Source organism: Hemitrygon akajei, chromosome 21 (genome assembly GCF_048418815.1).
Source record: "Hemitrygon akajei chromosome 21, sHemAka1.3, whole genome shotgun sequence".
Classification (NCBI taxonomy): Eukaryota; Metazoa; Chordata; class Chondrichthyes; order Myliobatiformes; family Dasyatidae; genus Hemitrygon; species Hemitrygon akajei.
In genome coordinates, this window is record NC_133144.1 from 57759503 (window position 1) to 57784930 (window position 25428).

At 43.1% G+C, this 25428-nt stretch overlaps 1 protein-coding gene across 2 annotated transcripts in view; it reads right to left on the minus strand.

Annotated features, from left to right (window-relative positions):
* Positions 1 to 25428, minus strand: part of LOC140714330 (sorbitol dehydrogenase-like) — an 83235-nt gene that overhangs the window by 14883 nt on the left and 42924 nt on the right. For both annotated transcript variants that reach the window (XM_073025493.1, XM_073025492.1), the window contains exons 5-7: positions 13353 to 13471; positions 11742 to 11807; positions 2025 to 2200 (exon numbers count right to left, since the gene is read on the minus strand). In XM_073025493.1, the coding sequence (XP_072881594.1) occupies positions 2025 to 2200; positions 11742 to 11807; positions 13353 to 13471 (361 nt within the window). The remainder of the gene's footprint in view (positions 1 to 2024; positions 2201 to 11741; positions 11808 to 13352; positions 13472 to 25428) is intronic.

Here is a 25428-nt window from a genome sequence, read left to right on the forward strand (position 1 = left end):
GGAGTAGTCAGCATGGCTTTGTCAAGGGCAGGTCTTGCCTTATGAGCCTGATTGAATTTTTTGAGGATGTGACTAAACACACTGATGAAGGAAGAGCAGTAGATATAGTGTATATGGATTTCAGCAAGGCATTTGATAAGGTACCCCATGCAAGGCTTATTGAGAAAGTAAGGAGGCATGGGATACAAGGGGACATTGCTTTGTGGATCCGGAACTGGCTTGCCCACAGAAGGCAAAGAGTGGTTGTAGACGGGTTATATTCTGCATGAAGGTCAGTCACCAGTGGAGTGCCTCAGGGATCTATTCTGGGACCCTTACTCTTCGTGATTTTTATAAATGACCTGGATGAGGAAGTGGAGGGATGGGTTAGTAAGTTTGCTGGTGACACAAAGGTTGGAGGTGTTGTAGTGTGGAGGGCTATCAGAGGTTACAGCAGGATATTGATAGGATGCAAAACTGGGCTGAGAAGTGGCAGATGGAGTTCAACCCTGATAAGTGTGAAGTGGTTCATTTTGGTAGGTCAAATATGATAGCAGAATATAGTATTAATGGTAAGACTCTTGGCAGTGTGGAGGATCAGAGGGTTCTTGGGGTCTGAGTCCATTGGATGCTCAAAGCAGCTGCGCAGGTTGACTCTGTGGTTAAGAAGACATACAGTGTATTGGCCTTCATCAATTGTGGAATTGAATTTAAGAGGTAATGTTGCAGCTATATAGGACCCTGGTCAGACCCCACTTGGAGTATTGTGCTCATTTCTCGTCGCCTCACTACAGGAAGGATGTGGAAGCCATTAGGAAGGGTGAAGAGGAGATTTACAAAGATGTTGCCTGGATTGAGGAGCATTTCTTATGAGAATAGGTTGAGTGAACTTGGCCATTTCTCCTTGGAGCAACGGAGGATGAGAGGTGACCTGATAGAGGTGTATAAGATGATGAGAGGCATTGATTGTGTGGATAGACAGAGGCTTTTTCCCAGGGCTTAAATGGTTGCCACAAGAGGTCACAGGTTTAAGGTGCTGGGGAGCAGGTACAGAGGAGATGTCAGGGGTAAGTTGTTTACTCAGAGAGTGGTGAGTGCGTGGAATGGGCTGCCAGCAGCGGTGGTAGAGGCAGATACAATAGGGTCTTCTAAGAGACTTTTGGATAGGTACATGGAGCTTAGAAAAATAGAGGGATGTAGGCAAGCCTAGTAATTTCTAAGGTAGGGACATGTTTGGCACAACTTTGTGGGCCGAAGGGTCTGTATTGTGCTGTAGGTTTTGTATGTTTCTATGAAAATGAAGGGAGATTTGATAGAAGTATACAAAATTATGAGAGGTAATAGGGTGAATGCAAGGAGGCTTTTTCCACTGGGGTTGTGTGAAAGAACAGAAATCAGAACAGACATGCAAAAAACATTTTTTAATTGAGGGCAGTGAATCTATGGAATTTGTTGCCACGGGCAGCAGTGGAGGCCAAGTCATTGGGTGTATTTAAGGCAGAGATTGATAAGTATCTGAGTAGTCAGAGCATCAAAGGTAATGGTGAGAAGGCGGAGGAATGGGACTAAAGGGGAGATTGGATCAGCTCATGATGAAATGGCGGAGCAGACTCGATGGGCCGAATGGCCGACTTCTGGTCCTTTGTCTTATGGTCTTATGGAAACTAAAACTAGAGGTCTTTGGTAAAGGGTATAAGTATTTCAGAGCAATCTCTGGGAGTTTATTCACTCAGAGGGTGGTGCAAGTGTGGAAAAAAACTGCCAGTGGGAGTGGTGGATGCAAGTTCTACGACATCATTTAAGAGAAGTTTGGATAGGTACTCAGATGGGAGGGATCTGGAGGGCTATGGTCCAGAGGAGGGTCAATGGGACTAGGCAGAATAATAGTTTGGCACGGACAAGGTGGGTCAAAGGGCATGTTTCTGTGCCATATGATTCTAAGGACAATTCTGCATATGAAAGTGCTAAGTAAGATGTTCTCAAGTCACACAGGCTGAACCATCTGCCTCTGTGCTGTACGACTCGATGTGTAAATTGGTACTTACATAGACACCAGCCTGGACACAGAACTCTGCCCCAGTACACTCAATGGTGCTATATGGCTTTGAACCAAGAACAGCCTCCACCTTTTGGGCTAGGTCCTGAGGAGTCTCTTTCTCCACCTTTATGGTGAAATCAGCTCCCACCTCCTTTGCCTTCTCCAATCGGCCTGTCGATAAATCTGAGAAAATAACCATATTTCTTATTCACCAAAAACCCTTTGAGCGTTCATCTGGATTAATAGCTTAAATTGAGTATGGCGTTCTTGCTCTCCATCAGAAAGCTCTTGGTTCAAGTCCAACCCTAGAAGGATTAAGGGTTCCATCTTTTGGATGTAATGCTAAACCAAGTTCCCTCTCAAATGAAAGTAAAATAGTTCCCATGACCATTATTGTGAAAAACAGCAAGAAAGTGATTTTAGTTTTTTTTTTAAAGTACAAGCCCTTCCAGTCCACCAGGCCAACACCATGAAATTACTCCCATGTGTCCAATTAACCTACTAACCCATATATGTTTGGAATGGAAACCTACTTGGTCACGGGGAGAACATACAAACTCCTTACAGACGTAGTCAGGATTGAAACCTGTAATAGTGTGCTGCCAACTGCTACACTACACTGCCACTCTTTGCAAATCCTTGATGATACGTAATCTTTGGTGAATATTGGGGTACTTGTTATTATCACATTCTGGGGGCTTGTTGTGTTTAGGCAGCTTGCTCAATTGACCTAAAGGGGCTCCAGGATGAAAGATGCTGCAGTTTTTGCTGCCAGTTGTTGGCCACTGCACAGGTTAGCCACTAATACAGAAGGAATGGACTTCAAATGAATGTTCCCATCTGTAACTGATGATACTGTGTCCTTAAACTAGGAGAGGCATGATCCTAAGATGTGTCGCATTGACCATGGTCTTCCACAGTTATCACCAGTGGAGAGGAGAGGTCAGGAGAAACTGAGATGGCCCTTGGTACTTCGTCCTGTCTCCTTCAGGACATCATTGGGTTAACAGGAGGATTTGGTGCCAAGATGCTTTGCCATATATGTGTGGGACAGGTCTGAAAGATCCGGTAGACAGAGAGGAAGGGATTGACTTCAAAAGCAACATTCACATTTCAAAGTTTAAAATATAGGGAGCAAGCCAGATTAGACTGCTAATCCCAACCCCTCAACCGCTCCATCATCGACTTCATGTTATCTCAATATCTTTTACTGGATTCAGTTATTGGGTGAGGACAACATAAGGAAAAGGCCAACATATACTGTCTTTGAGAAGATGGTGGCTGTAGTATATTTAATATTTCAATAATATTTGAGTGACATTATAAGTATATTGCTTGATTAATCATTTCTTTGTTTACGTAATTCATTATGTGTTATACGTAAGAAGTACATGAATGACGCACGTCATTACACCACCACGTCATATGTGAACACTTCACTTAAAAAGAAGGGAGGAAAAACTAAGTAGGCAAGTATCCCAGATTGTGTGCTTTTCATTTGAAAAGTTTCTGGAATTATGAAATGTAGCTGTGGTGACCTGCCTCCTTGAACGGTACAAGTAATCCTCCTGCAGGGTCAGCGTGAATTCCTGCGTTTAGTGGATAACTTGTGACTTAGAGAGGAAGCAGCAAATAAACCCACCACCCACACCTTTGTGGGTGGTAGCCATCACAGATCTGACAGTCCACGTGTCCATAAGTTCACAAGACACAGGAGCATTCACCCCATCAAGCCTGCTCCGTCATTCCGGAACGGCTGAGTTACTATGTCTTTCAACTCCAGTCTCCTACTTTTTTACTGTAACCTTTTGACCAACGTTCCCTGCGCAGACCAACCAATGCTTTAAGCAGGAAATTTTTACATGGCCTGAAAACTGTGTGGCACCTTACATTAACATTACATAAAAGAAAATTCCAAAGGCTATGTGTGTGGGAACATTTCAGTTACTGCTTGGCCGCGCATTTGCACAGCTGGAGGGGACAGTGCCTTACTAATAAAGAAGTTATCAGCCTTTGCTTTAAATATACCCAAAGATTTGGCCTCCACAGCTGTCTAAGGAAATGACTTCCAAAAATTCACCACCCATTGGCTAAAGAAGTTCCTCCTCATCTCTGTTCTAAAGAGGTGTCCTTTTAGAGACTGTGACCTCTGGCCCTAGACTCCCCCATTATAGAAAACACCCACTCCACATATGTTTTTGCTCTGAGTCACAAACATCTGAGATGGATCATTTTGCTCAGTGAAATGCTTATGGATTTGAATGTTACAACACTGAGTGCTATGAAATGAAATTCAAAAAACTAGAGGCGAAGATGCACTGGGAGGTAAACTGCTATAAATTACACTTTGGTTTAGATAAAGGGGCAAAAGAACAAACAGGAGGAGCATGGACATGTTTGAGAGAATAAGCTACAGGTCTACTGGGAAATAAGTTCAAAGTTCAAAACAAATCTATTATCAAAGTACATATATGTCACTATATATACAGCCCTGAGATTCATTTTCTTGTGGGCATAGTCAATAATAACCATAACAGAATCAATGAAAGACTGCACAACTTGGGAGTTCAACCAGAGTGCAGAAGACAACAAACAGTCCAACTGAAAAAGAAAGAATAAATAAATAAACAATAAATATCAAGAACATGAGATGAAGATCCCTTGAAAGTAACCACATTGGTCCATTGAAAGAGGAGAGCAGGAACTAATAGAACCCTCTACTGTTGGGTTTCCCAACCATGTAAAGTGGTCCATGACGTAAATAAAAAGTTGGGAGCCCTCGCTCTGCTGGGAGCCAACATGAATCTGATGGGCCAGGTGGATTAACTCAAAGTCACAGCAAGGAATTAAGGTCCTAATCCATCCACAGTATTTGTGTAATTGGCTCTCATTAGCTGCCAAACGCTGACAGCTTGGGTGAAAAATAGTATGCAAAAGCCTACTTGTTTTCTATGTGTTGTACTAATAGGTGGAGAGTCACTTGCTTGGAATAAGAATGTTACTTATTACAAGTTCTCACAGTCAGATTTTACATTTCATCTCCCACTCAACTACTCATGTAGAAGATAAATGTTTTATTACATTTCCAAGCCTTCCTATTAGCAAATACCAACCGTCCTTAAACATTCTGTTCTTTCCAAGCTAAGAAGTCTTCTTAGTGAATAAGGTGATAGATACAAAGATTAGGAATGGAATGGTTCCATAACAGGACCGACAGTGACAATGGAAAGGCTTTTTTTTTAATGTTGCATGAGGATGATGTATAATTTGGAGGGGAGATTTGAGACAATGCTATTTCCAAGTACTTGACATCCCTCTAAAGAAGATGGTTATCAGTTCATAGAGTTATACAGTATGGAAACAGGCCTTTCAGCCCATCTCATCCATGTCAACCAACCTATAGTCCCACTTAACTGCATTTAACCCAGATCCCTCTAGCCTTTCTTATCCATATATGTATCTAAATGCTTTTTTATACATTATAATTCCACCTGCCCATTCTCCTTCCTGCCTTTTCACTGTAACCTTTTGACCAATGTTCCTTCTAGTTTTGTTTGCAGCTGTGCGGATCAACCAGCTCATTCCATATACCCACTACCTCCTGTGTGGAAAAAGCTGCCCCTTTAAATATTCCCTCTCTCAACATAAACCTATGACCTCTAGTTTTAGACTCCCCAAAAATGGGAGAAAGACTGTGACCATCCACCTTTCCTACGGCCCTCAGCATTTTATATAACTCCATTGAGGTCACAGCTCAGTCACCTACATTCTAGGGAAAAAGCCCATCCTGGAAGCAAGAGGACAAACAAGGACAACTCTTTCCATAACTTTTTCCTTTTGGCAGTGGTGCGACATGGAAACAAATTCTCTGTATAATCAGTGTAAATTGAGACAATTATAAAATTAATATTGCTTTGTGTTGAGGTAATATATCTTTCCCTGCAGCACACTTGGCACCAAAACTAAACCATTGACAAACTCCTACAGACTGACCACTCTACTACTTTCAGCTCAGGAAAGAATCAGAATCAGGTTTAATATCACTGGCACATGTTGTGAAATCTGTTGTCTTTGCTGCAGCAGTACAATGCAATACGTAATAATAGAAAAAAAGCATGCATTATAGTAAGTACAGTAACATATATATATATATAGTAAATAGTAAAATTAAGTAAGTAATGCAAAAATAGAAATAATGAAAATAGTTCATGGTTTCAATGTCCATTCACAAATCGGATGGCAGATGGGAAGAAGTTGTTCCCAAATTGTTGAGGCTTCTGCACTTCCTCTCTGATGGCCTGGAACACCTTCAGGTTATCTTGCCCCATTGAGAGGAACCTTGTCGCTGTGGAGTCTGGGACATTGTTGACATATTGAGCCGGGGAGGAAGGACTGTCAGCCACTTCGTCATGCATCAATGCAGTGTGTGGAGGAGAGAGGGTGGGAAGGAAAAGAAAGAAGAGAAGAACGTGGCAGAAAAAGTAAAAAAAGGGAGGAAACATGGAGAAGGAAATGGAGAAACAACAGATTAAAAGAAAGAAATAGGACAAGAAAGGCAGAACAGAAGAGAAAGAGGCAAACCACAGAGAGAAACAAATTGAGAATTGCAGAAAAAGAGAAAGGGAGAAAACATAAGAATTAAGAGTGAAGAAATGCGGAGAGGAAGGAAGTAAATTGAGAGAGGAAACTGGAGCAGGAATCTAAAACAGTGAGAGATGTGGGGAGTAAGTTTCTGTCAGAGTAGGCACACTCATTTTTACTTTAGGGACACTTCCTTGGTGCAGGAGTTATGTCTGTTGGGGGAAGCTGTGTATCTACTGCTGGGTGCTGATGGACCCCAGTAAAGTGGCCAGTTGTCAGCCAGTCCTACTAATATCAGGTTGTACTGCAGTGTCGGAGAGACAGGAGATGGAAGATGCTAAAATCTGGAGCAACGACTAGGAGGAACTCAGCGGATCAAGCAACATTTATGGGGGCGGGGAAAGGAATTTCCCCACAGAGGTGCTAATGCAGGATTTCAACCCAGATGTTGACGGCTCCTTTCCCCTCACGGATGCTGCTCAACATGCTGAGTTCCACCAGATTGTTTGCTGCTCCATTGGGGATAAGACTTCCCAAATCTCCTCTGTTTCCTCCACACGTACAACTGGAAATTTTAGATGGATTAAAAGTCCGCCTGCCGATGTGAAGTTACATTCCCAATTTCTACCTACCATCTTTCCTGCCCAGTGTACTTCCATATTGAACGTATGTGGTGCGAAATGTGTGGTGACACTTGTGAGCTAACCGCCCAACACATCCTGAGACTATACATTTCACCGTATGCTTGGCAGTACCTGCGATGAATAAATATATCTGGTACTGCTTGAACATGAAACAAGCCACCAAAGAAGATAATGCACACATAAAACTCCGCAACTCACTCATGGGATGTGGACATAAACCGGTAATACCAATATTTATTATCCATCTTTAATAGTCTCCTCACAGAGGAGACAATTCAGAGTCAACCTTATCATTTAATCAAAAGTTACATATTGACTAGACCAAGTAAGATTGGGACACTTCCTTCTCTGATATCACAATCACGATTACTGATAATAGATCTTGAATTCCAGAATGATTTATTAACTTTAATTTTCCAACACTTGAAACAATTTCTCTAGGTTTTTGCATAGCAGTCACTGTGACTGGACTATTCCAGACGTCGTTAAGTTGGAAAGGTTTATGAGGACAGTGCCAGACTTGAGGGCATCAGGTTACAGGCAGAGGTTTGGCAGACTAGGATTTTATTCCTCATAATGTAGGAGAGTGAAATTATAAAATTTACAAACTCATGGGGCATAGAATGCACAGAGTCTTTGTCCCAGGGTAAGAGAATCCAAAACTAGAGGGCACAGGTTTAAGGTGAGAGGAGAAAGGGATCTGAGGGGCAACTTCTTCACAGGGTACTGAGTACATGGAATGAGCTGCCAAAACAAGTGGTTAAGGCCAATACAATAATAATATTTAAAATACGTTGTTAAGAAGGAGTATGGTGTGTTGTTGTTCATCAGCCAGAGGACTGAGTTCAAGAACCATGACATAATGTTGCAGCTCTATAAAACCCTGGTTGGACCACACTTGGAATATTGTGTTCAGTATTGTCACCTCATTATGGGAGGGATGCGCAAGCTTTAGAGAGGGTGCAGAGGGGATCTGGTAGGATGCTGCCTGGATTACAGAACATGTCTTATGAGGATAGGTTGAGTGAACTTGGCTTCTTTTTTCTCTTTGGAGTGAAAGAGGATTAGATGTGTACAAGATGACAAGAGGCATAGATCGAGTGGATAGCCAACGTTTCTTCCCCAGGATGGAAATAGCTAGTATGAGAGGGCATAATTTTAAGGTGGTTGGAAGAAAGCGTAGTGTGGGGGGGATGTCAGAGGTAGTTATTTTTTTAAACACAGAGAGTGGTGGGTGTGTGGTACGCCCTGCCAGGGATGGCGGTAGAGGCAGATACATTTAAGAAACTCTTAGATAGGGACATGGATGATGGAAAAATTATGGCTATGTCAGATGGACAGATTAGATTAAACTTAGAGTAGGTTAAAAATTCAGCACAACATCGTCAGTCAAAGGGCCTGTACTGTGCTGTAAAGTTATACATTCTGCATAAAAGGTTTAGAGGGATATGGACCAATGGAATTAGCTTAAGTAGGTGCCAGGTCAACATGGATGAGATGGGCCCAAGGGACTGTTGCTTCTGTGCTGTATGAATCTGTGGCTCTAATGGTTAAATGCGGAGATGCATTTGGAACTGAGCAGATATGAAGCAACAAGGGAATCATGGAGTCTCACAACTCCTTCAGTCCTTACTGATTCCCAACCACACACTCTCACAGATCCTTCTCTAAACCATTCCAATCCCCTTCCCACATTCCCAACAGCTCCATATTCTATCACCAGCCTCACAGGAGAGACGATTTACAGTGGTCAGTTAACCATTGTGACGTGGGAGGAAACCAGAGGTAGCCCACTTTGTCACAGGGAGAACCTGCAAACTCCACAATGACAGCAACAGAGATCAGGATCAAACAGGGTTGGCGGTCGACAAGGATTCTCTTGTCCATTCATCCCTCCCTGCAAGCGGCTCAAGCGTGTTACACCTGCCCATTCACCTCCTCCCTCACCTCCATCCTGGGCCCCGAACAGGCCTTCCACATGAGGCAACACTTCAACTGCGAATCTGCTAGGATTGTCTACTGTATCCCGTGCTCCCAGTGCAGCCTCCTCTACTTTGGTGAGACCTGTCGTAAATTGGAAGATCACAAATTGGGGAACAACATCTTTTATTCTGTCTGTGTGTATCCTCCAACCAGATGGCATGAATATTGATTTTTCTTGCCAGGTAAAAAAAATATTCCCTTCCCTCCCCTCTTTCTCTTCTTTTATCCCCCACTTTGTCCTTTTGCCTCTTCTCACCTGCCTATCACCTCCCCTGGATCCCATCCTTTCCCCCCATGGTCCACTCTCCTCTCCTATCAGATTCCTTTCTCTCCAGCCCTTTACCTTTCCTACTCACCTGGCTTCACCTATCTCTTTCTAGCTATCCTCCTTCCCGTCCTCCCCTTCCATTTCACTCTGGCATCTTCCCCTTTCTTTTCCAGTCCTGAAGAACGGTTTTGGCCCAAAATGTCAACTGTTTATTCATTTTCCATAGATGCTGCCTGACCTGCTGAGCTCCTCCAGCATTCTGTGTGTGTTACTGGTGGGATTCAGTGGAAAGTGATGCAGGGGTGCAGTGGGACTCAGACTGATGGGGTCCAGTAATTTACCCACGGTGCTCCTGTAGCCCAGCTTACACCAGATTATGCTATCCTTCACCTCACTGACAGGATGAATACCCATGCACAAACTGAGTTTCTACTCTGATGAGAAACCTGCAGATGTTGAACATCCAGGAAACACACACAAAGTGGGTCTTGGCCCAAAACGTCGACAGTTTACTCTTTCTCCACAGATGCCGCCTGGCTGGCCTGCTGAGTTCCTGCAGCATTCTGTGTGTGTACTGCCTGGGTTTATAGCATCTCTGGATCCACAGGTCTATGCTCTCCCTTGGTAAAAAAAAAGAAAGAACTGACAGGCTTCCTGGATTTATGAGTTTCCATATCTTTTCTTCCCTCATTTCCCTTACATACAAAAGACTATTCAGCCTTCCCACAAAAATAATAGTCTGTCAAGTCCACGTCTTCATCAGTGCCATATGCTGTCTTATACACAAAGACACAATATATGGAGTGTTCTTGCACTTTCAGTATTCTCAATGCGCATCCATGTGTTTGAATACCCATTCAGACCATGTACAGATCGACATCCTCTCTGGTACCACATGCCTGATCGGGAAACATTACATGGTAACCATTTTGAATGTCAGCCCAATAATAATAGGACAATGGAGCACAGTAATAGACCCTTTGGCCCATCTAGTCCATGTTGACCCTGTTAGTCCCCATGCCCACATTAGGCCTATATCACTCCAAACTCACAGGCAAACACCTCCCCACCACTAATTACATTTACACGGAGTGCTGCCACAAGAAAGCAGCATCCATCATTAAAGACCCCCACCACCCAGGCCTCGCCCTCTTCTCACTACCATCAGGCAGGAAGTTTAGGAGCTTTAGATCCCAAACCACCAGGTTCAGAAACAGTTACTACCCTCAACCATCAGGCTCCTGAACCAGTGCAGATAACATCACCCACCACAACTCTAAACCAATTGGACACTACCTCACTTTTTTTTAATATACTGTATTTCTGTTTCTGCACATTTTTAAAAATCTATTCAATATATGTAATTGATTTACTTGTTTATTTATTATGTTTTATTTTAGTATTATTATTTTTATTTTTTCTCTCTCTGCTAGATTCTGTATTGCATTGAACTGCTGCTGCTAAGTTAACAAATTTCACGTCACATGATGAACCTGGTTCTGATACAGTCTCACTGTCAGAGACTCTTTGCAACTCACGTTTTCTGTCTTATTGTTTTATTTTTGTCGTCTTTCGCATGTTGGCTGTCAGTCTTTAGTACAGTTTTTCCTAAATTCTCCTGTATTCTTTATTTTTCCTGTAAATGTCTGCAAGGAAATTAATCTCAATATAGTCTATGGCACTGCGTATGTAGTTTGATAATAAATTTATCTTGACCTTTGAACTATACCCTAAGTGCAGTCTCACCAACGGCTTATTCTTGGTGAAAGATATTTGAACAATTGCAGAAATATTTGCATATATTAATCAGTGAAGTATTTTGAGGCAAATCTAAGCAGGATAAAATTAATCTGAGCTACAGGCCTGTTTGATAGACACAGGCCAACATCAATCATAACCTGGTAAGGATTACCTTAATGTCATCAACAATTGAAACAAAGGAATCTTCAAAGCAGGAGTACACTTGGAGCCTGTTCCTCTCACCTCAGGGATCTAATATTTGCTGGACTGAACTGAGGAGGAATTGGAATCAAGTGAAGATCTGTATAGAAAGCTGTCTATTAGGTTAGGATTGGGCATGTATTTCAGTGAACAAAATACTCCTTTTGTTCAAGTGAAGTTTTTGTAGTTCCTTCTAAACAAATCAATGATTGGAAAAATGTCAAAAGAGTGGAACAATGGGAGAGGAAGGCTTTCTACTGCAATGGAACAAGACAGAGAGAGAGAACAAAAAAGATCTGAGGCCTACCGCAAATCACGATTTGAGACGCTCCCATGGACTTGGCCACCAGTAGATTCAGAAGCCCAATTGGACCTAAATAAATGAAAAAGGATTTTGGTTATGATTTGTGATGCACCATCAATAACTCTCTGAGACGTGAGGCAAAATATCGGCTTTTATTGACTGGAAGAAAGAACAAGCGGTAGTTGACCACCATACTACATCCTGGAGACCGAGGGCAGGGCTCAGGCCTCAATTGCCTTTATACTGGGGTCTGTGGGAGGAGCCATGGTCAGTGGTCAGCAGGGGGGGCGTGTCCAGACAGGTATATGTACTTCACCACATTCACCCCCCCCCCCCCCTTTGTTTTAAAAGAGAGTCCCCATGGGGCGAAGTTTCTTACAAGTATATTTACAGGTTAAGTCTATCAGGTGGTCGAGTCTGTCGCTGCGATCACCGGCTGTGATTCCACAGGTGCCGGTGGTGATTGCACCAGAGACGGTGGTTGTGCTGGTTCCGGCCTAACTGGAGGTGTCAACCCACTAGGCATCAGTGATCCCTCATGCATGTGCGAGGTGCCTGGTATATGCGCGTACGAGACGCCCAGCATAGGAGTGTCGTGAGGAGTCTGTGTAGGGCTCGGTGTGCACAGTGTCACCTTGGGTACAGGGTTTATAGTTACCGTGGAGTGTTCGGGGTAGTGGTCTGCTGCTCCTGCGGGCGCCAGGTCGCGGATGGAGACCGTGTCCTCCCGCCCATCAGGTAAGACCACGTAGGCATACTGGGGGTTCGCATGTAGAAGGTGAACCCTCTCAACCAGCGGGGAGTATTTATTGCTCCTCACATGTTTCCGGAGCAGCACTGGCCCTGGGGATGTCAGCCAAGCTGGTAGGGTGGTCCCAGTGGCAGACTTCCTGGGAAAAGAAAATAGACGCTCATGAGGGGTGGCATTGGTGTACGTACATAACAGGGAGCAGATAGAGTGGAGTGCCTCGGGGAGGACCTCCTGCCATCGAGAGACCAACAACCCTTTTGACTTAAGGGCTAAAAGTGTGGCCTTCCACACTGTGGCATTCTCCCTCTCCACCTGTCCATTTCCCCGGGGATTATAGCTCGTGGTCCGACTAGTAGCAATGCCCCTAGATAAATGAAAAAGGATTTTGGTTATGATTTGGCAAAGGGAAAATAGGTGTTGCTTGCTGGCGAAGCCACAAATGCAGCGTCAGTTCGGTGCTGAGGTCAGCGCAACCAGTCTAGGATCCTGATGATTGGAGGCCACAACTGCCCGCTCAGCTTCAGCACTGAAATGGCTCCATGGCTGTGGATTTATTTTCAGGGACTCTGTAACTCTTGATCTGTGTGTTACGTGGTTACTTTTTTTTTTATTGCTTGCGTGATCTGTTCTTGTTTTGCACGTTGGATGTTTGACAGCCATTGTTGAGTGAGGCTTTTAGTGGGTTCCATTGTGCCCTTTGTTTTGTAGCTGTCTGCAAGAAGGTGAATCTCAAGGTTGTATATGGTATACATACATAAATAATAAATGCACTTTGAACTTTGACATTTGATTAGTAATTTTGAACTATCTGTGACCTAACTAGCAGCTGATGATGTGGATAACGAGAAGCTGGACTTGCCTACCTGCTCCACAAATCAAGATTTTGCTGCCCATTTTCACCCGTGCCCTTCGACAGGCATGAATCGCGACCGAGAGAGGCTCGATGAACGCACCTTCCTCAGAGCTCACAGAGTCAGGGAGTCTGTAACGTTAAACAAAGCAGTGTTACAGAACTCAACCAATATCTCATGTTCTTACACAGTTTTAATCGAGCTGAACATAAACATTGTTTTTTTTCTACGCCTCTCTTCACTGTGTTGTATAAGATATGTCCTGTATGTTGTCTGGATTTACTTGCCTTTGATATTGAGTTTCATTGTACCTGTACTTCAGCATATTTAAGCTCTTGACTTGACTTGGACACGTGGAGGATCCAGGAGAAAGACTGTGGATTTTAGAACGTAGTACAGGCCCTTTGGCCCACAATGATGTGCCAACCTTTTAACATATAAAGTCAATCTAACCCTTCCATCCTACATAGCCCTCCATTTTTCAATCATCCATGTACCTACCTAAAAGCCTCATAAATCAAAATCAGAATTAGAATCAGAAATCACCAGCATATGTTGTGAAATTTGTTGACTTCATGGCAGCAGTAAAATGCAATACATAATAGCAGAAAAAAACTGTGAATTACAATAAGTATAAATATATATATATTAAATAGTTAACTGAAATAGCTAGTGAAAAAATTGCAATCAAGATGTAGTAAGGTGGTGTTCATCCATTCCAAAATCGGATGGCAGAGAGGAGGAAGTTGTCCTTGAGTCATTGAGTGTGTGCCTTCAGGTTTCTGTTCCTCCTTCCTGATTGTAACAATTAAGGGAAAATCTTTCCTGACAAACCTGTTGGAATTCTTTGAGGAGATTACAAGTAGGATAGATAAGGGGATGCAGTGGATGTTGCATATTTGGACTTACAGAAGGCTTTTGACAAGGTGCCACACGTGAGGCTGCTTACCAAGTTAAGAGCCCATGGCATTACTGGAAAGTTACTGACATGGTTAGAGCATTGGCTGATTGGTAGGGGGCAGCGAGTGGGAATAAAGGGATCCTTTTCTGTTTGGCTGCCAGTGACTAGTGATGTTCTGTAGGGGTCACTGTTGGGACTGTTTCTTTTTATGCTGTATATCAATGATGTAGATGATGGGATAGTTGGCTTTGTTGCCAAGTTTGCAGATGATACGAAGATTGGTGGAGGGGTAGATAATGTTGAGGAAACAGTTAGGCTACAGACGGACTTAGTCAGATTAGGAGAATGGGCAAGAGAGTGGCACATGAAATTTGATGTTGGAAAATGTATGGTGATGCACTTTGGTAGTAGACATAAATGTGCAGACTACATATTTTGTAAATGGGGAAAAAATCCAAAAATCTGAGATGCAAAGGGTCTTGGGAGTCTTTGTGCAGAACACCCTAAAGATTAACTTGTAGGGGTATATTAACTTGTAAAGAAATTTCTTTAGCCAGAGGGTAGTGATTTTGTGGGACTTATTATCACAGGTAGTTGTGGAGGCCAGGTCATTGGGTATATTTAGGGCAGAGCTTGATAGGTTCTTGATTGGAGACAGAATCAAAGGTTATGGGGAGAAGGCTGGGGAGTGGGACTGAGGAGGGGAACAAAGGATCAGCCATGATTGAATGGTGGAGTGGTCTCAATGGGCCAAATGGCCTAATTCTGCTCCTATGTCTTATGGTCTAATGAGAACAGGCAAAGGAGATTCTTAATAGTGGAGACTTTTGGAGACGTCGCTCCTTGAAGCCCTTTTGTCCCCTTGCCCCTTTTGTTCCTCTTGCAGGAAGAAGCAGAATTTGCTTTTATGTCACTTTCCTTCAAAACCCAACTGTGATGTTCATAAAAGCGAGGTGCAGTGTGAAATGTGGAAGGGGTCAGTTGTTCTGGACTCAGCTGCGGAGTTTTGTTTTCACCAGGACAAGATGGCACCAGGGAACAATGTGACCAATGGTGACATCCTGCTGACAACTCACGAAACTTACTTCTTCTTCTTTCAGCTGTGATCCCGCTACTAAGCAGCATGCTATGGTTCACATTTTGATGGTGTGCTTTTGGGCCAATTGACCGATCTGGTGCTTTGCCGTCTCCAAGGGAGTTTGATGAGGTTTAGAGTGGAGTGTGCAGCCTGGAGGCCTGGAAGCATGGGGATGGGGCTCAAGCCCATGATCGACTCCATTGCTTCTCTCTGATCGAGGCATCAAGCATGGTTGAAGTTGACAAGGGCGAGAGTGGAATATAGGCAGTTGTTCTGTGCTGTCTGCCTGTATTCTGTATATATACTTTGATAATAGATGTACTTGTATCTTTGAAATGCTGTTAATGCATCTGTAACTCAGAATCAGAATTAATATCACTGGCATATTTCATGAAATTTGGTGTTTTGTGGCAGCAACAATTTTATATATTAAGAATTAAATTAAATACAAAAAGGCAGCAAAAATGGAAAGAAAAATAGGGTGAGGTAGTGTACATTGTCCATTCAAGAAATCTGATGGCAGAGGGGAAGAAGCTCTTTCTGATATAATGAGTGTGTGTCTTCAGGCTCCTATACCTCCTCCTTGATGGTAGCAATGAGAAGAGGGCATGTCCTTTACCTGCCTCAAACACCTCCTCTGGCTGCTTATGCTTATTCCATACACTGACCACCCTCTAGGAGAGAAAAATAATTCTCTTCAGGTTCTTCATCAGATCTTTCCCCTCTCCCTCAAATTCTTGATTCCCCAACCCTGAGATGAAGACTATGTGTTCATTATTTCTATACTCCTCATTATTTTATACAATTCTATACGGTCACACATCATGTGCCCAAGGAATTGAGCAGATGCTGGAAATCCAGAGCAACAAACACAAAATACTGGGGAAACTCAACAGTTCAAGCAGCATCTATGGAGGAAATAAGCAGTTGATGTTTTGGGCCAAGACCATTCACCGGGACTCAAATTTTAAAGTATTTCTATGAAATACACAGTAACCCCTGGACAACAGACCAAGATCTGGGAAATCAAATTAGTTAATATCACTCAAAATAATGCATAGTATAAGATACTCTGCAAAAACACTGTTCACATTTCATTCAATAAATTCCTGATATCATTCACATGTTAATTCTAATTAGTTATACAAACCCCATTTCCAGATAATTTGGGATATTTTCCAAAATGCAATAAAAACAAAAATCTGTGATATGTTAATTCACATGAACCTTTATTTAACTGACAAAAGTACAAAGAAAAGATTTTCAATAGTTTTACTGACCAACTTAATTGTATTTTGTAAATATACACAAATTTAGGATTTGATGGCTGCAACACACTCAACAAAAGTTGGGACAGAGTTAACATAAGATTGAAAAGTGCACAGAATATTCAAGTAACACCGGTTTGGAAGACTCCACATTAAGCAGGCTAATTGGTAGCAGGTGTGGTATCATGACGGGTATAAAAGTAGCGTCCATCAAAGGCTCAGTCTTTGCAAGCAAGGATGGGTCGTGGCTCACCCCTTTGTACTAAAATTTGTGAGAGAATTGTTAGTCAGTTCAAAAGGAACATTTCCCAATGCAAGATTGCAGAGAATTTAGGTCTTTCAACATCTACAGTACATAATATTGTGAAAAGATTCAGAGAATTCAGAGACATCTCAGTACGTAAAGGGCAAGGTCGGAAACCACTGTTGAATGCGCGTGATCTTCGAGCCCTCAGGTGGCACTGCCTAAGAAACCGTCATGCTACTGTGACAATTATAGCCACCTGGGCTCGGGAGTACTTCGGAAAATCATTGTCACTTAACACAGTCCGTTGCTGCATCTAGAAATGCAACTTGAAACTGTATTACGCAAGGAGGAAGCCATACATCAACTCTATGCAGAAACGCCGGTGAGTTCTCTGGGCCCGAGCTCATCTCAGATGGACTGAAAGACTGTGGAACCATGTGCTGTAGTCAGATGAGTCCACATTTCAGCTAGTTTTTGGAAAAAACGGGCGACGAGTACTCCATGCCAAAGATGAAAATGACCATCCTGATTGTTATCAGCGAAAGGTGCAAAAGCAGGCATCTGTGATGGTATGGGGGTGCATCAGTGCCCACGGCATGGGTGAGTTGCATGTATGTGAAGGTACCATTGACTCTGAGGCGTATATTAGGATTTTAGAGAGACATATGTTGCCATCAAGGCGACGTCTCTTCCCAGGACATCCATGCTTATTTCAGCAGGACAATGCCAGACCACATTCTGCATGGACTACAACAGCGTGGCTTTGTAGACACAGAGTGCGTGTGCTTGACTGGCCAGCTGCCAGTCCAGATCTATCTCCTATTGAAAATGTATGGCGCATCATGAACAGGAGAATCAGACAACAGAGACCACGGACTGTTGAGCAGCTGAAGTCTTATATCAAGCAAGAATGGACAAAATTTCCAATTGCAAATCTACTACAATTAGTATCCTCAGTTCCAAAACGATTAAAAAGTGTTATTAAAAGGAAAGGTGATGTAACACAATGGTAAACATGCCTCTGTCCCAACTTTTGTTGAGTGTGTTGCAGCCAACAAATTCTAAATTTGTGTATATTTACAAAATACAATTAAGTTGGTCAGTAAAACTATTGAAAATTTTTTCTTTGTACTTTTGTCAGTTAAATAAAAGTTCACGTGAATTAACATATCACAGATTTTTGTTTTTATTGCATTTTGGAAAATAGACCAACTTTTCTGGAAATGGGGTTTGTACTTCAATCAGTTAAGGTTCAGTTTCCTCATTGATATAGTACCAAATAACCAGATTAATGGTGCAATAAACATTCCATGTAAGTGTTAAAAGTTATGACAGTTGCTACAATTATCTTGGCCTGACTTTGACTACTGATTCTCAGGCACCTGGACTTCCTGACACCTGAGGTAGTCATTTGTTTTTTAAAGAAAAGGTAATTCCCAGCAGTAATGTAAGCACACATTCTTAACTTAATTTCACAACAATGCCAACCACAAACTGAGCTATTTGTCACCCACAGACATAGACCACCGCATAGGGACAAAGTAAACTACAGAGACAGAAGGGACTGCCGATGTTGGAATCCGATCCAGTAAACTATAGAAAGCAGCTTCCTTTTCAAATCAAAGTTCAATTATCATTCAATCATACATGGATACAGCCGAATGAAAGAGCATTCCTCTGGGACCAAGTTGCAAAACGTACACAGCACATTCAAAATAGCAAGCAAAAGAAAATTAGTCATGCAAAAAACACAAATATAGTCAAAAATCACAAATATAGTCCAGGACCCTGAGTGACATGGCCTAGAAATTGATGGTACGGTTCCCAGCCATCCAGCTTGTCATTCCACTGATTGAACACTGGTGGGCAGCACGGGCAGTCAAGGCCATCCCCCCAGTGAGCACAAATGCCACGCTACACCGCCTCTGGCGTCTCCTCACATGGACAGCGGGCAAGATCGTGGCTTGCGGCCTAGTCTTCGCTACAACAGAGGCTGTGCAGCCTGTCTCCCCACCAAACAAGGGAAACAGACTTGGCATCTTACATGATCAATGTCCAACAGGGTCTTGCGCTTGCAAGAGAGACGTCCAAGGCCACCACTCAGTGTTACACTGCATGCACCAACTCTAATGTCTTCGAGTAGCAGGCAGCAACACGCTCTGCGCCCAAACCCGACCCACTTCCTCCAACACACCCGCCAGCTGCTCTGATCACCGAACAGCTTACTGATGCAGTAGACCAGCAGTACCCAAAGTTCTTGGAGTTATTGTGATCATAAAATACACACTTAACAAAGAAAAAAACACTTCTGGTTGGCCCCTGAGTACCGGAAGTTCCCTTTTCTGTTTTTATTCTATATTTGAGTGATGTAAAGCAATTATCACCAGCAGCTCAATATTTTTTTATCATTTTTAAACTGGGCTGAAAGAGTTTTGCAACGGAAATAATCAATTTGTAAACTCTGAATGTGATTCTTTTAAAATGCATTTTGGCTAAGTAATTGAGCTTAGAACCAGTGACCAATTAGACATCAGATGTTTGAGAAGAACAGATTTCACTCAAGTCCGCTGACCAAGTAGAAAAAGGCAGCACTGGACTGGAGCAGTGTGACTGAGCTCTGAGCAGCAAACAATCCATGTTTGGGTTGCATTAGTAAGAGCAAATTAAAGGAAGGCAGGGGCAAGCACAGCGGCCATCATCTGAGTGGACAGAGTCAGAGTGGTGATCTTGAGGCTTTAGCTCTTCGAGGCTTCAGCAAAGAGAGGCTTCAGAGAAAGTAAAGAAAAGAAAGTCTCTAGCTTCAGTTTTTTTTTCCTTCCCTTCTTTATATCTGCTCAGTTACGACGGTAGAGCTGCCAGGCGGGATAGTTGAATGCTCCTCTTGCAGGATGTGGGAAGGCAGGAAGATCTCCAGTGTCCCTGATGACTACAACTGCGAGAAGTGCATCCAGTTGCAGCTTCTAACAATCCACTTTAAGGAGTTGGAGCTGGAACTGGATGAACTCCAGATCATTCGAGTGGCTGAAGGGGTGATAGATAGGACATAGAGAGGCAGTTACACTCAAGGTGCAAGACATAGAAACTGGGTGACAGTCAGGAAGGGGAAAGGGGTTTTACAGCCAGTGCAGAGTACCCCTGTGGCCATCCCCCTCAACAACAGGTATATCACTTTGGGTACTGTTGGTGGGGTTTGACCTTACAGAGGAAAGTCACAGTGGTCGGATCTCTGGCACTGAGTCTGTTTCTGTGACTCAGAAGGGACGGAGGGAGAAGAGGCATGCTGTGGTCGTAGGGGATTCATTAGTTAGGGAACAGACAGGAGGTTCTGTTGGTGAGAACAAGATTTCCGGATGGTATGTTGCCTCCCAAGTGCCAGGGTCTGAGATATCTCGGTTCAAGTCTTCAGCATTCTTAAGTGGGAGGGTGAACAGCCAGAGGCTGTACCAGTACCGATGACGTGGGTAAGACAAGTGACGAAGTTCTGCGTAAGGAGTTCAGGGAATCAGGTGCTAAATTAAAGGACAGGACCTCCAGAGTTGTGATTTCAGGATTGCTACCCATGCCACATGCTAGTGAGGCCAGAACTAGGAAGATTATACAGTAGCTAAGGAGTTAGTGTATAGGGAGGGCATAAGATTTTTGGATCATTGGGCTCTCGTTCAGGGAAGATGGAACCTGAACAGAAGGATGGTTTGCACCTGAAGTAGACAGGGACTATTATCCTAGTGGGAATGTTTGTTAATGCTGCAAAGTAAGGTTTAAACTAGAGTTGCAGGGGGATGGCAACTAAAGTGCCAGAACAGATGGTGGAGAGGTTGTGGAGGCAGATGTTGGTAAGACCTCAGACAAAGTTAGGAATCAAAAGGTTGAGCATGGATACAGAGTCTATAGAAGTGAGGCAAAATGACATCAACATCATGGACCCTGGACAGATTACAGAGGAGGAGGTGTTTTCTATCCTGAGGTAAATTCAGATGGATAAATCCCCAGGGCATGACAAGGTGTCTCCTTGGACCCTATGGGAGGCAAGTGCAGAAATTGCCAAGGCCCTAGAATTTAAAACATCCTTCGTGACAGGAGAGGTACCAGAGGATTGGAGGATAGCCAATGTTATTCCACTGTTTAAAAAAGGCTCTAAACAGAAACCAGGAAATTATAGGCCATTGAGTCTAACACCAGTTGTGGGAAAGTTTTTGGAAGGTTGTCTTAGGGACTGAATATATAAGTATTTGGATAGACATGAACTGATCAAGGATAGTCAGCATGGATTTGTGTGTGGTAGGTCATGTCTAACCAATCTTAATTAGTTTTTTGACAAAGGGACCAGGAAAGTAGATGAAGGCAAGGCAGTGGATGTTGTCTACATGGACGTTAGTAATCACTTGACAAGGTCCCGCATGGGAGGCTGGTCAAGGAGGTTCAGTCACTCGGAATTCAGGATCAGGAAGTCAAGTCATGTCAAGTCAAGTCACTTTTATTGTCATTTTGACATTAACTGCTGTACAGTACATAGTAAAAATGAGACAATGTTTTTCAGGACCATGGTGTTACATGACACAGTACAAAAACTAGACTGAACTACATGAAAAAACAACGACAACACAGAGAAAGCTAAACTAGACTACAGACCTACATTGGACTGCATAAAGTGCACAAAAACAGTGCAGGCATTATAATAAATAATAAACAGGACAATAGGGCAAGGTGTCAGTTCAGGCTTCGGGTATTGAGGAGTCTGATAGCTTGGGGGAAGAAACTGTTATATAGTCTGGTCATGAGAGCCCGAATGCTTTGGAGTCTTTTCCCAGACGGCAGGAGGGAGAAGAGATTGTATGAGGGGAGCATGTGGTCCTTCCTAATGCAGTTTCCTTTGCGGATGCAGCGTGTAGTGTAAATGTCCGTGATGGCGGGAAGAAAGACCCCAATGATCTTCTCAGCTGACCTCACTATCCGCTGCAGGGTCTTGCAATCCAAGATGGTGCAATTTCCAAACCAGGCGGTGATGTAGCTGCTCAGGATGCTCTCAATACAACCCCTGTAGGCTTCGTGGGAGAAGCCAGAGAGTGGTAGTTGAGTGTCTAAGACTGGCGTCCTGTCGCACTCACTTTAATAATAAGCAAATGCTTTGAGAGGCTGGTCAAGGACTACATCTGCAGCATGCTACCATCCACACTGGACCCTCTACAATTCACCTACCGACACAACCGATCGACAGATGACACAATAGCCACAGCTCTACATACCATCTTTGTACATCTGGAGAAGAAGGATGTTTATGTGAAAATGCTGCTCTTGGACTACAGTTTAACATTCAACACCATAATTCCCTCCAGGCTTGACAAGAAGCTCAGAGACCTTGGCCTTCACCCTGCCTTGTACAGCTGGATCCTGGACTTCCTGTCAGATCGCCAGAGAGTGTAAGAGTGGGCTCCCTCACCTCTGCCCTCTGTCCCTCAACACAGGTGCCCCTCAGGGCTGTAAACTAAACCTCTTCCTTTACTCTCTGTATACCCATGACTGCGTTGCCACCCACAGCTCCAATCTACTAATTAAATTTGCTGACAACACTACACTGATTGGCCTAATCTCAAATAATAACAAGGCAGGCTACAGAGAAGACGTCATCACCCTGACAGTGGTGTCAAGGAAACAACCTCTCCCTTTATTACAAAGGGAATTGAGTACAAGAGCAAGGAAATCCTCTTGCATTTGTACAGAGCCCTGGTGAGACCACACCTGGAGTATTGTGTACAGTTTTGGTCTCCAGGGTTAAGGAAGGACATCCTGGCTGTAGAGGAAGTGCAGCGTAGATTCAAGAGGTTAATTCCTGGGATGTCTGTACTGTCTTACGCAGAGAGGTTAGAGAGACTGGGCTTGTACACGCTGGAATTAAGGAGATTGAGAGGGGATCTGATTGAAACATATAAGATTATTAAGGGATTGGACAAGATAGAGGCAGGAAATATGTTCCAGATGCTGGGAGAGTCCAGTACCAGAGGGCATGGTTTGAGAATAAGGGGTAGGTCATTTAGGACAGAGTTAAGGAAAAACTTCTTCTCCCAGAGAGTTGTGGGGGTCTGGAATGCACTGCCTCGGAAGGTAGTGGAGGCCAATTCTCTGGATGCTTTCAAGAAGGAGCTAGATAGGTATCTTATGGATAGGGGAATCAAGGGATATGGGGACAAGGCAGGAACCAGGTATTGATAGTAATTGATCAGCCATGATCTCAAAATGGCGGTGCAGGCTCGAAGGGCCGAATGGTCTACTTCTGCACCTATTGTCTATTGTCTATTGTCAATGTCGCAAAAACAAAGGAGCTGATTGTGGACTACAGAAGGAATGGAGACTGGCTAACCCCTATTGACATCAATGGGTGGAGAGGATGAACAACTTTAAGTTCTTTGGCATAAACATCACTGAGCATCTCACGTGGTCTGTACATACCAGCCGTGAAAAAGGAACAACAGCTCCTCTTTCACTTCAGACAGTTGAAGAAGTTTTGTATGGGCCCCTAAATCCTAAAAACTTTCTATAGGGGCACAATTGAGATTATCCTGACTGGCTGAACCATTGCCTGGCATAGGAACTGTACTTCCCTCAATCACAGGACTCTGCAGAGAGTGGTGCAGATAGCCCAGCACATCTGTAGATGTGAACTTCCCACTGTTCAGGATATTTACAGAGACAGGTGTGTAAAAAGGGCCCGAAGGATCACTGGGGACCAGAGTCACCCCAACCACAAGCTGTTCCAGCTGCTACCATCCGGGAAACGGTACCACAGCATTAAAGCCAGAACCAATAGGCTCTGGGATAGCTTCTTCCACCAGGCCATCAGACTGATTAATTCATGTTGACACAATTGTATTTATATGTTATATTGACTATTCTGTTGTAGATAATATTTACAATAAATTACCATAAATTCCACATTGCACATTTAGACAGAAACATAGCATAAAGATTTTTACTCCTCATGTATATGAAGGATGTAAGTAATAAAGTTAATTCAATTCAATTAAATATGAGTGGTGTGCTGCAGGGATCGGTGGTGGGTCCATTGTGTTTGTCATCTATATCAATGATCTGGATGATAATGTGGTTAACTGGTTCAGTAAATTTGCGAATGACACCAAGATTGGGGGTGTAGTGGACAGTGAGGAAGGCTATCATGGCTTGCAAAGGGATCTGTATCAGCTGGAAAAATGATCTGAAAAATGGCAGATGGCATTTAATGCAGACAAGTGCAAGACCAACCAGGGTAGGTATTACACAGTGAACAGTAGGGCATTGAAGAGTGTGGTAGGACAAAGGGATCTGGGATTACATGTACATCATTTGTTGAAAGTGGCGTCACAAGTAGATAGGGTCCTACAGAAGGGTGTTGGTACATTCACATTCATAAATCAATGTATTGAGTACAGATGACGGGATGCTACGTTAATGTTGTTTAAGATGTTGATGAGGTCTAATTTGGAGTACTGTGTGCAGTTTTGGTTACATACCTACAGGAAAGATGTAAACAAGGGGGAAAGAGTGCAGAGAAAATTTACAAGGATGTTACTGGGTCTGGAGGACCTGAGATGGAATTGGTTAGGATTGTATTCTTTAGAATGTACAAAATTATGTGTGGTATAGAAAGGGTAAGTGCAAGCAGGCTTTTTTCATGGAGCTTGGGTGGGACTACAACCAGTAGTCATGTGTTAAGGGTGAAAGGTGAGAAATTTAAGTGAAACATGAGGGGAAACTTCTTCACTCGGATCATTGTGATAGTATGGAATGAGTTGCCAGAACAATTGGCGCATGTGAGTTCAATTTCAACGCTTAAGAGAAGTTTGGATAGGTAGATAGATAGTTAGGATATGGAGGGCTTCAGTCTTGGTGTAGGTTGTTGGAGTAGGCAGTTTCAGCATGGACTAGATGGGCCGAATGCACTGTCTCTGTGCTGTCCTTCTCCATGACTCTATCACTCTAAGTATTAGCCCATTATCCATGTGATATAATTGTTTTACTTATGTAGCCTATTAACCAATTTATCTCTATCTAAGGAATATCTTATCCATAAAAATGATAGATTTTTCAGAAGTGCCATCTTGGTTTCTTTTTCTTTATTCTTTTGTCTTACACCTCTTGGTATCGTTTCACGGTTCTTTATTTAGTTTGCTTAGTATGTTTGTCTGCACTCTAAAATAAACTGAAATCTTAGAATTAAGACTACTCATCATTCCTGATTCCTGGAAAAACGCTAAGGATCAGAAATTAAACCGATATCCAACAGTTCCAGAGAAAGGGAGTATGACAGGACTGTTCTGGTTGGAAACATCAGTGGCTCCTTATTCACTGTCACAATTTTATGATCATTATCATGCTAAACACTGTATGGTGTCCTTCATTAATGACCCTCACTATCCAGGATGTGCCCTCTTCTCACTACCACTGGGGAGGAGATACGGGAGCCTGAAGACCCACGTTCAACATTTTAGAAGTAGTTACCCACCCTCCGCTATCAGATTTCCAAATGGTCCACAGACACTACCTTACTATTCTTCTTTTGCTCTGTTTATTTATTTATGTAACTTAATTTTTGTGTTTTGCAC